General features: G+C 41.5%; 1 protein-coding gene across 2 annotated transcripts in view; it reads right to left on the reverse strand.

Moving 5' to 3' along the window:
• Positions 1-433: 433 nt before the first annotated feature.
• Positions 434-12,596, reverse strand: part of sbf2 (SET binding factor 2) — a 101,689-nt gene continuing 89,526 nt past the window's right edge. For both annotated transcript variants that reach the window (XM_073465124.1, XM_073465123.1), the window contains 9 exons: positions 7,510-7,695; positions 6,359-6,485; positions 5,804-5,931; positions 4,133-4,357; positions 3,940-4,047; positions 3,642-3,832; positions 2,578-2,665; positions 2,368-2,499; positions 434-1,784 (listed from right to left, as the gene is read on the reverse strand). In XM_073465124.1, coding sequence (XP_073321225.1) covers positions 1,686-1,784; positions 2,368-2,499; positions 2,578-2,665; positions 3,642-3,832; positions 3,940-4,047; positions 4,133-4,357; positions 5,804-5,931; positions 6,359-6,485; positions 7,510-7,695 — 1,284 coding nt within the window. In that variant the 3' untranslated portion in view covers positions 434-1,685. The remainder of the gene's footprint in view (positions 1,785-2,367; positions 2,500-2,577; positions 2,666-3,641; positions 3,833-3,939; positions 4,048-4,132; positions 4,358-5,803; positions 5,932-6,358; positions 6,486-7,509; positions 7,696-12,596) is intronic.

Genomic DNA, 12,596 nt, shown 5'->3' on the forward strand with positions numbered 1-12,596 from the left:
TCTAGATTTTGATCTCAGCTACACACCTTTAAAATGTCATGACTGCAGGAAAATTAATTGGGTCAAAAGGGCATGAAGTTGTTGTTGCTGTAGAACAACTACACAACTATGTCAAAACATTTATGCATTGTGATTAAATGAAGAGATCTCGAGTACGTTTCAAGAGTCTTCTTATAGGTTCTCTTACTGTTGGTAATGATTGTAAATAAATAACTGGAATGAGCAACAATAATTACACACTTCTAAATTGCAGTAGCTTAGCTCGCAAATGATCCACTAATGCATCAGTAATAATGTGAAATAATAAAACTATCAATAGGATCAATGGCGTACTTTCACATTCTGGTATTTCTACTTTTACTAAAGAATCGGACAACTTCAGCAGCACAATTAATGAGGAAAACGTTCGATATTCACAGGAAACACAAACAGATAATTTCAAGTATGTTTGGTTTATTTCCAAAAAATTAGTGTCACCACAAAACATGGTACAAAGATACAGTAACAAAAAAAAAAAAAACGCCTCCGACATCTTTGAATAGTTTCATTTGTTTTCTTTTTTAATGAAACTGTATAGGGTTGCACAAACAGAACAGACGAGACGAGGATCTCTGAAAACCACAACGTCCTACACGATATATCCATTTACTTCTTTTTTAAAAGCCCTTAAAAGACACAGAGCCTGCCAGAGCAATGCTTCATCACAAACAGGGAACAGGCCACTCAGGTTTTTTTTTTTTTTGCACCAGTTACGACACATTAAAAAAAATGACTTGTTGGTCACATTAGGCTGAAGGTTAGAAAAGTATACTCATGTTCAGTACATACAGTATATAAAATGAAATGTCACACGGGTATTTACAGAAACACATGAAGCCACCACACAGACACAGTTACACTTTTAATAAAAAATAATAATAATTTACATTACAAGAGACAAACGTGTTATCCAGAAGTCAACAAACATTCAACAAAATAGAGAAAACGTCGCTTATTTAAATAGAAAAAACATGTCAGGTAAATCTTTTGAACTCACTGTGCAAATTCTTCTTATTTAAACTGTCGAGGAAACGTTGTATGTACATTGTAAAGTAATGCCTTTAGCCTCGCCGTCTGCATCTGTTAGAAAATCTATATCTGATAAGGAGTGCATACTTTAGAGCGAAGTGCAAACAAATTGCTTTCTCGTGTTGTGCATTAAATCTCTGAGTTTTTGGCGGTTCATACGTTTCTTTAAGCAGCAATAACCTCTCCTCGTAGTAAAATATCTGATAGAAATTCTTTTATAGGCTATTTTCTAGTTTTAGGCTAAAATTGAACCCACAGTTTGAATGGCCAGTGATATTGCTTTGATCTATTTACAGCTTAAGTAGGATAACATTTCCTTGGTAGTGCAGTCCCCTAGAACATCAGCTTATCTTCGCTTCTTCCCTGTTGGAGGCACGGAGGAGGGAGCTGACAGCAGAGACGAGTGTTCGACTGAAGCAGAGTGACGACAGCCTGATCGGCCGCTAAGTAACAGGCGGAGAGGATTCATCCTCCGACACCAGGCACTTTGTTCACTGTGGTCCACGAATTTAAGACATCTGAAAGCCGAGTCGAGCTCATGTCACGTCTCTGCTCTCAACCACCTGACGCCACCTCTAACGTCCACGCTGTCATCTCAGTCTCTGAGGTTTCGCAGCTCAGGCGTCAGAGATGCAGTTCTGGATCTTGTCTATCCACAGCTGAGCGCTGGGAGCGTCTGAGGCGCAGAAGTTGTAGACTCGCTTGCTGGTCTTCAGCTGGAGAAGATATCAGACAACGAGGGTTAAATGAGGAGGACGGACACACACTTCAATGTGCAACAAAATACAACAACAGGTCACTGTCCTGGGGGGAAAACGTAAGCACGTTAGAAATAAATTGTGGGGCTTTTAATGATGTATTTTATGTCGTAGAACAAAACATTTAAATATCTTAAGCCTGTGGTAACCACAGACATAATTTCAGGCATTTAACCGAAAACCAGTTAAAAAAACTCAGACTTTGAGATGAGGGAACTGAATGTGCAAAAATGCTAAGTGATTTCCCGGTTTTAGGACTACAAACTACACTGCCCCATAGCAGCAGTAAACACCTCAGTAAAACAGGACCAAACATAAAAACATAACCCAAAGTGGTAATGTTGCGGTTTTAAAGGAATTACACCACATTTCACATGCAAGTTAAGAGATATCAGTCACTAAATACATTTTCAGGATGCTTTTTTTAAAAGCAAAACAACTCTTAACAATATTAAAAAATGTGGCAGCAGTTTCACTACTCAAAACTGATTCTGTACTTTCACTCATACATGAGCATGTGAGAGCAGACTGATGTACTCACGTCAAAGAAAGCCTTTTCACTGATGTGTTTGGGAGCTCCTATAGTCGGGGCGGCGATCACCACCGACTCCACCTCGGCCAGATCGATGTGGCCTCTGCAGTTTGTGTCCTCCCCGGTGTCGTAGTACCTCAGCTGTGAAGACATGAACGTTAAACCTGCAGCCTGTCTGTCACTCAGGTGAAGGTTTCAGTGTGTCTTAAACTCGCTCACCTGATGTTTTGTGATGTCCAAGACAAACCAGCGAGGCTTCCAGCCTTTCAGCAGCGCTCCACGTTTGTACAGGATCCCCTCGTAGGACCTGGGAAATAAAGGTGCATTCACACTGGATGTTATGTCTCTGCACCTTTTGAGTTACATGAACAATATTCCTCATCATCTCTATTATTTTTCTACTTTTTATTCTTGATCAGAATCAGGTGGAGCTTATCTCTGCATCTGTTGCAAAGAAAGCAGAAGAACAACACAAAGTCCGACAGGCCTGTTTCACCATATGTACACCATGTACGCTATGTTTGGACATTGTGTTCCAGTTATGTAAAGAGGCCAAAACTGGGTATATATATCTTCCTTCAAGGGTCTCTTGTAGATCCCTGCTCTCATATTTCAGCTTTCTCAAAAGCTGTGGAACCCATTTACATCTAAAGCACCATGTTTGAATGATCAGCCTCGACCCGTCAGCAACTTGTCAAGAAGCTTCAACGCAGACGTGACAAGTTCTGACTTTTTATGTCCACAAAGACAAAAACAGAGCAAATTATGTGAGTTATCAGTAACACTAATATCACTGTATTTAAGGACAATAAAGGAGAGAAATTTAGTGTTACTGACTATTTAGCAGAAACAGTGAGTTTTACAATATGATTTATGGACAACATGACAAGCAGATACAATGGACTAATGGTTGAAAGCTTCACAACACTTTATTGAACATTGAGTGTTTCTGACCCATTTCATCTGTTAAAACTTTCGTCTGTCAAACCATGAAGAGGAAATAAGAAACGATTCGCATAAAAGTCGATTTTATTCATTATTTGTCCATCTCGGAGGAAAATATCCAGATATTGGAGCCAAGAGACTGTACTTTAACCTCGCAGTAATTGTAAAATTACACACCCAGTGTGAGTTTAACAGAGTACAGACAATCCTCACAAACATGACACACAGCATACCACAGCGCTGACTCATCTTCCAAAACTGGACCGGCCCCTCTGCAGCAGCTTTAAGAGAATCATATGTGAATATTTGTTCCGGCGCTCAGGAAGTTCACGACCCACCTGTTCTCCTCGCTCTTGGGGGTGAATTGGTTGTAAAGTGTTGCAGCGCGGCGGTTGATCCCGTTGGCCGTGGTGGTGCTGCGGTCTTCGCCCAGCCCGCCGTCTGGCAGGTGCAGCATGGAGCGACGCTGGAAGGCCTGCAGGCCGGACGTGGGAATGAGGCCTGAGAGTGTCACCGACTGTTTACGGAGCTGCGAACACACAAGATACCATCGTCTGAGTGGGAAAAATACATGCAATAGAACAGTTTTACAACATGAGGTACGTGACATGTCATCACTATTCCTTTGGGACGCACATTTCCTTCTTGCGCGAGGTCTTCCTGAATGCTGATCCGGACTCTATCCAGAGTCGTCTGCCATTTCTCAGGGGCCTGGTGCAGCTCGCCCTCCAGCTTCTCGATGTCCTGCAGCCGACAAAGATGACAAATGTGACACACGACACAAAAACAAACAGGATAAAACTTCAAATCAAAGTAACAAACTTCTTACAGCGAGCAGCTTGGTGATGGCATCAGGCTGGGCGCGGCTCACGCTGCTGTAACACGGCCACACGATCCTCCTTTTACTGTTGGAGAGGGTGTCCACTTCCTCTGAGCTGTCCGACCTCACAGCCATCGTCCTCCAGTCGTAACACGGCCCCGTGGACAGAGTCTCGTCCATGAAGAAGTCCCATTTGTTCAGGCTGGGGATGCTGATAGAGGGCTTCAGGACCGCCTACAATACAGAATCATTTTAATAAGGATCAGATGTAAGCTGATGGTGTCTATTGTGTAAATTACAGTGAAAAAGGGTTAAATATTGTGCAATAATGTGAAATTAAAGTGTGCCAGGTGCATTTCCAACAAGCTTAATCCACCCCAAGGCTCTACAGAGAGCCCCTAGAAGGTCAGCATTGTGGCTGAGGGCAAATGAGTCCTCAAAATACAGAAACAGGATCCTCTCATTGATTTGTACATCGCTGTGATGTGAGAGGAAACATCAGAGATCATCAACATCGAGCAAACAATTCTGAAACCAATAGCAAGGAACTTCACTGTCAGGAAACTGGAAGAACACGGAGGCATTCCTAAACGATCAGAAAATAAAATAACTGTAATCACACGATAAAGGAAAAAACTCCAGAGACTAAACGTGATCCCCTGATTCTTCAACTCTAACTTGATCATACATGAAGTAAAAAATGCCCTTTGGATTCTTTACTGAACAATGAAAAATAGACGAAATCAAAACAGCAGTAATTGTACGACAGCTCCTCTGTCTTATGCCAGATCAGCCAACTGATTTCTCTGAAACACCACCAGACATCTCAGTCTTTAGTCAGCCGCATGGTAGATTTTATCTGCTGTAGCTAATTAATGATAATAAAATAGAAATTATTAATAACCTGGTGTGACAAACGGCAAAACAAAGATTTTGTGTGCCTTCTACACGCCTTTCTACACTCTATCTCACTGGGTCACATGAACCCAGACATGTAGTTCGCACCAACACTCAATATTTGATCAATACTTGAAGATTAATCAGGAGCTGATTTTTGTTCCGTCAATATGTAACAGTAATGTTAGCTATACCCTGGTAACAGCTGTGACAGACACTGACTGGTAATTTGGGTTGAGGTGGAAGAAGTCGTAAGATGTTTAAACTTTAGTACCGTGGTGCAGAAATAATATAAAGTGATGCTTAAATACAAGTGTTTAATTTAAATATAGTTAAAATACCAGAGCAAAAAGTATTTATTATGTAGAATGTTCAATTTCAATATTTACCTCTGAAATATAGTAGTACAAGTTTGTCAAAGCATAAAAATACAACTTCAAAAGTAAAGAACCTCAACATTATACTTAAGTACAGTACTTTTGTAGATGTACTTATTTTCCACCACTGAATTTGTCAGTGATACCTGAAGTAAAAAACACAAGTAGCCATTATAGGTAAAGTTCTGGCTTGACAATGATTGTTCATACCACACATGAACAACGTTCATGTTCATAATCACAGCCAAAAGACTGGTTTCGTACATTAAGAGTTCATTTTTTATCTTTTAGTATAAATAACAGCACAGTAGAAAAATTAGCAGTCAAAACGAGTTCAACCAGACGACCGCTCCTCCGTGTGAGAGCTGCATGAATCAGCTGTAAGCAGTCGGACCGAAACACTCACATCGCTCTCTGAGGGGCTGTACAGGTAGTTGAAGAAGATGGGACTCCTCCTGTGCATCCTGTTGATGCAATCCCAGATACAGATGCCTCTGCGGGCCTGCTTATCACCTTTATCCTCGAACAACAAGCCTGGAAGAAGCAAAGAGGAGAAGCTGTTGAGCTGCACAGAAAAGCTGTAATTCAACAAAAAGCTTTCCTATATTATAGGATTTAAGAGGAGGTTTGGCTGGATAGCTGGGTTCAAATCCAGCATCACTTATCAATAATGAGCCCAAACATAAACAGGAAAATATTTGGTGAGTATTTTTTTTTTGCTGTTGGTTCAGTGAAGGAAACATCGTTTATGAGCTGCATTCAATTTTGGGAACTCTTTACTTTTTGTTACTTAAACTGACATTTTAAAAGAAATGAGATAACTTAGATTAAGTGCTTATTTTGGCACAGTAATCGTTCTAAAATGTGCCTGGTTATATAAACGTAGTGCAGCATTTCCTCAGTATAAAAAGAGGTCATTATATAAAACAATCCCCCCTGGATTAAAGTGGAGGACACTGACCATGCTCCAAGCGCTCATAGTCTGAGTCCAACAGGAAGTTCTTGAAGCGGTTAGAGATGTGATGATAGGCCAGGAACTTCAGATAATACTGATTAAACTCAAACTCCAGAGGATGTTGCTCCAAAATCTGCAGAGACATGAAAAGATGGATGAAGACAGTCGGAGAGAGAGAGAAGGTCAGAGTGTGTGTGGTTGACAGCTGGATCGTGTCCTCATGACCAAATGACTGATCAGAAACAGGAAAGAGCCTCTCCTGTTCTTGTGGGGGCAAAGGTCAGTGGTATCATCACCGCCAGACACAATCCCGACTGAGCCAGCAGGACTGCAGCTCCATTGTTCCCGTCCAGTGGTGTGAGGATCCAACGACAGAGAAGTGTTGAATATTTGAGGCCACCTGGGTCTATTGGCAAAAACAACAGCTGTTTTGGAGATGAGGCACTTCTATTTTCAGCTCTAGTCCGAACCCCCCCACCACCCCTGTTTATAGCTCTCCAGACCCCAGGACCCCCGCCAAACCGTCTTAGCTGCCAGGCCTACAGTTTCAAAAGACAAATGCAGAAACTATGTGTTGATGTAAGTGTATGGGAGTGGATCTGCGGGACCCCAGGGGACACAAAAAAACCCACGAAAATTCTCTGCAGTTAGCATTTCAGAGCGGACACAGCTCTCTGGACCTCAGCTGTACAAGTTTCATTCATGACTCCCCCACCCTCAGTGAAATCCTGAAGCAGACCCAAACCCTTCCCAGAGACTCTCAATCCCCAAAACTGCAATTTTCCACATGCGGCTCTAAACACGCACTGCAATGTGAAGAGATGCTGAAACACGCGAGCACAGGCAGCTCAGCGCTGAGCACTGGGTTCACAGACCATCTGGGCAGCAGCCTCCCTGCAAACTCTCTGGTGCAATACGCTGTCGAAATTACACATCCAGTGTCGGGAAGTGCAAAACTAAACCAAATGTATAGATAATGACAGCTGAATTTCACGCCTTCTTCGCTCTCTCGTCTGTATGCTTTTGAGGAATGTGATGACTTCATGAAGACGGCATGAGAAGTGTTTAGCCATGGAGGGAAAGTGGAGGGAAGTCACGTAGCGGGAGGGCAGAGTTGCTCGACTGCACAGAGCACCTGTGACAGTGTAAAACCTCACCTGGTGCACACAGTCCAGGAACTGCAGGAAGATGGGTGTGAAGCCGCTGCCCTGGCTGCTGGGACTCAGGTTGCTCCGCTGGCTGAACTTGTGGCCGAACGACAGCCACTCTTTCTCCAGCAGCACCTGAAAACCCTCCAGAGTCCGGTAGAAAGGATCGCTCAGCAGCTGCACCAGAGACACCACCTGCAGAGAGAAGAGAAGAAGGAGATTCCTCACAGCTCAATTCAGTCAATTAAAAATACTGTTCCTCCAGGAAAAGAGCACTGGCTCGATATTGTTCAGGAAATGTATTGATGAAAAAGTTGTGACCTACATTTTGAGAATTAAAGAAAAATGTTTTTGTTTTCATTTACATTAAACAAGACAGTGAACAACTAACCTGACCAATGACAACTTCTTGTCTGATGTTGTATTTGTGCTACTGTCACGTTTCTAGATTTGAAAACCCAATTAAAACATTGATATGAAGATTCTTGGAAAACTGATTTTTGGGAAGCAGTTCTGATAATGAGTTTAAACGCACAACAGGTCATTTTTGCCACCCAGTCAAAACAACAACACTAAAGGGATTTCGATAACGTTGTGAAGTAGCGTGGGATCATGGGAGTTGTTCTTTACAATAGTAAACAACAGACTGGCTAGCAGGTTTGCCGACTTCTTTCTTCACTCTCGTAACCCCCTCGCACCGTACAAAAAACCTGCCAACATCTGGCTTTTGTCTTTAATGTGAATTGACACCGCAGTAGTCAGGGGTGTTCATTGGCTCCAGCTCAGATCAGCTGCGGTGGAAGCACAATGCCTCTGGAGGACGCGCTAATTTTCAGGCGCGATGCTATGAATGTACTGCCTTGTTAATACTCTTCAATCCATCTCTGTTCCAGCAGCGTTCGGACATCGTTCAGTCTGTGCTGAATTTGAAAGAAAGACTGAAGTAAAAGATGTTATAAAATTCAGAATGTTATAAAGACTTTTTTTAAAAACGAGATTAATATCTTATCACACACACACATAAAAACAAACAAGCAAACAAGCAAGAAAACGCGAGGCAAAATCGTCTTCTGGAAACAGGAAAGGCGCATATTTTTAGCGGGTTAACCTACGTTTTAAAAAACTGCATATACACACTAATTTTGGTGCTAAAGGGGGTATGCTGCCATTGACAGGCGACAAAATGAAACGCACCCTTATCTTGAATAAAATTACAGATTTCTCTGGGTTTGAACCATTTAAAAAAGACATTTTTGGCAGAAATGTAATACATTTTATCTACGATCTACCACTAAAGGACGAGGACACGTCACCACCACTGTGCAGAGTCGTTTCAGTTTGTCGTGCATGATTATGATTCAGCACACATTGCTTTATAGCCCTTGAAAAGCTGAACATAACGATCCAACGATGACCCATCTTCCAGCAGAACGTTACACTGATCATCTGCTGTCAATTACATTTATATAACATTGCAGAAATTGTCTTCAGGCACACTTGAGCTCACTCTGCAAAACACCAGTTGAGAACCACTTGTCTACACATGCAGATCGCTTGGCCTGCTTCCCTGCCCGTGTCTCCTCCAACACAAGTAATGAGCCCTGACGCGTGTGGAATGGGCGAGAAAAACAGTTCATGGCTTCCCCACAGGGTTTAAAAGAACATCCACCCCTGAGTGGTAGAGAAAGCCCCCTGCAACCCCGGCACTAGAATAAGCTCCACAGATTATTGTGAGACAACAACAGACAGGGGAGTGGATTTAAGAAAGAAGCACGGCATGAGAGAGGAGAGTGGAGGCAGAGACAGAGGATGAGAAACAGAAAACAGGGTTTAGAAAGACAGCCAGGATGGTTCTGCATCCTGTCTGCTGGGTGTCTATGGACCGTGGACAGAGGCAGGAGAGCCGGAGCATATGGAGCCCATTTGCTTGTACGGGCTGAGCACGACCTGGCGTGATGAAGCCGGTGGCCCGTGGAGAGAGATGCTCCGGGCTGAACACGTGCCTGGCATAAGGGATCCACAAAGTGTGCTTTTAAACAGCAGCCCAGGGTTTTACAAATCCTGTAAACACATTTGAAAGACACGCGCTTGCAACACAAACATGTGCGCCTAAAAAAAACAAAAAAAAACAGGTCAACGTGGAAAATATGAGCTCAGAGAGCAAACATGCGATGGAACGCTGAATTCAACTGCAAATGGATACTGACAACTGATCAGGATCTAATCTGATCTTTTGTTTACATGCTTTAAAATCAAAACCATGAAGTTTCGTGACTGAAATCAGAACAAATCAGTGACGTAAGGCGTTTTTATTATCTCGCTCTGCGTGATCGGTTCACCAGTGACAGAACGGATTAGAAGATGAGCAGGGCAGGACCATTCAAAACAGCAGTTCGGGTGTCTGTGGAAAATACATTAAAATGTTGTTGTCAACATCTAAAAATCACATTTAATTACTACATTTAGTTATTTCTACATTCAATCTCAATATTTGACACTGGTCACCTGTTGAGCATGGTCAGGGCTGTCAGTGAGCATCAGTGGCTCGAGTTGGAGGCTTTTTGGCCGATTCAGCATGTAGAATCTGTGGCGGCTCGTTGAGAGAAATCACTCTGATTGGCTGTTCAGGTAAGCGGATCAGTGCATGAGAAGAGAAACGGAAAAAGAAAGGGAAAGCCCCCTGAGCCTGTCGCTGTTTTATCTATGATTTTACCCATTTAGCACGTTTCCCCCTTATTTTTCTCCTCTGCCTCTTCACCAGCGCAACCTTTTATCAGACATATTTTCGATTAGAAGCGGCTATATTACTGAGAGTGGTGTTAAAAATGCTGCAATGCCATATCGACGGTATATATACTGAGGTATTTCCTTTCATGCAGATGCAGAATGTATGAGCTTGTTGGCCGCCGGCTGTGGTCTTTGCGGTATGTTAAAGTGAAGCTTTCTCCGACGATGCAATATAACAGTTGGCCTGACGTAGGTGCAGTCCATCAGTGTGTCTTCACAGCACCTCGATAATGGTGAGAACTATGGTGAGAGATCTCTGCCACGTTTTTCTGTAATCTATGGCTGCGATAAATAGCTACATTTTTATGAACAAGCTAAAGGAAAACCTGTCTGTAGGTAGCCTAATTGTTTATCTTAGTTTGATAGAAATCTTGAAATTTCATTTTAGACAATAAAGGTTATTGTTTAACGGTAAATTAACCGGCTTACAATACGTATCTTTGAGGTATAATTGCAAAGGATGTGTGTATATCAGCAATATATCACATTACTTACTCCCTGATATTGGTATAGACCCCAACAGTCGAGTATCATCCAGGCTCAATGATTTATTTTACTGATATTTTAGATTCGTTTCCAGTGAGATGTTAGTGAATGTTTGCACTTTACTGTGTTGCTCTGGAAACAATATGTAGTTATGTTTAAAGTATGAGTCAATTTAATTTGAATTCATTTTTTTATTATAATTAAAGAAACCCAACTGATGAAAAAGAACCTGTAAGAGTATTGATAAATAACTGGGCCAATAAGATTATGGATTAGACAAAGATAAAATCCTAACAATGTGATGTCTGTCTCTTATTGATCTGAGTATATTTAATATAATTTCCTATTTATTTAAGAATTCAGAGGCCTCTGTCACATGGTTTTCACCATAAATGTGTTTACATCCCTGGGGCAGCTCTCTGAACAGTTTCAGTACAGTGACACCAACAGTCAAACTAAACAGATGTCTATAAACAAAGCACTCTTTATCTGATGTACTCAGGTTGCACCTGGATCCTATTTACATCTTTTTGGTTTTAATAATGTATTTTTTTTTTTTCTTTTTACCTTTGTTGGGCTTTTTAAATGTGTTGGTTTCATTGTGGAGTTGCTCTTGTGTGCTCATTTTTAACATAAAAAATAATGATAAAAAAACGTTGATAAAGGTTAATGGACAAAAACTGATTCTTACAATTCGATCTTGCACCAATGGGCAAGTTATGCTTTCATTAAAATGTGGCACAGGGCTCAAGCTGACTTGTTAAGTTTAGAAAAATGCGAGGTGAATCAGTGCATCCTCCATTACATATATTCAAGAAGATGAGACAGAATCACAAAACTAATTGAGTGCCAGGAACTCTGATACATCATGGAACCCGTCATGCTGCTTCCCACGGGTTGGTACTTTGTTTTAATGAATTAATGTGGTTGTTTTTATTCCCTGTGGTGTGAAATGTAACAAAGACCCCCAGCTGGACTCGTACCAGGAAAGTTGTGGTTTCAAACACTTAACTTCCTCTTTCTTGTTCCTTTGTTTATGGGCTTTCAGGTGCAGAGGCGGCATGATGGGAATTATGCGTCTCCTCCATTCTCCGTCATTTACAGCACCAAGTTGTCTTTTGTCTTTATTAAGATTTTCCACTTCTGCCAAGTGTAAAACCTGAAGTATTTTGTTAGATTTTTTCTTTGTTTTAATTTCCTGTATTACCCTTCAGGCGTTTTTAAACACCTACCTAAATATTGCAGAAAAACAGGCTAATGGAAACTTAAAGAGGTCATCCTGTGCTAATTTTCAGGTTCATACGTTTATTTGGGGGTCCTAGTAGGATAGGTTTACATATTTTAATTTAAAAAAGAAACACATTATTTTTCTCATATGGTGCATTGCTGCAGCATCCCTTTTCACACTGTTTTAGCTACGGAGTGAAACATCTTGCCTCTGTTCAATCTTTGGTGAGAGTTGCACATGTGCATTACTTAACGGGCAGGTTGTAGCCAATCAGAGGCAGAGTAGGGTGGGTCATGCTGAGCAAGGTAGTGTGATCTAAAATAACGCCTCTACAGCAGTAGCAACTGTATGTCTGCTGACTGACTGGAGTGTAAATATTTTATAATAAATATATATAAAAAATATATATTTATATAACGGCTGTTACATAGTGACACACGTAGGTTACGGAAGTAAAGGCTCGACTCCGAACCAGGCATCTCAGGTAGTGCAGAAGCAGTGTTTCTGTGGGAGAGGCTTTTTCACTTTGCAGACCTTTTACATGTACAAAAAATGCTCTGTAACATAATAAAGGAAAGGAAAAACCCAAAAAGCA

Source organism: Pagrus major, chromosome 4 (assembly GCF_040436345.1).
Source record: "Pagrus major chromosome 4, Pma_NU_1.0".
Classification (NCBI taxonomy): Eukaryota; Metazoa; Chordata; class Actinopteri; order Spariformes; family Sparidae; genus Pagrus; species Pagrus major.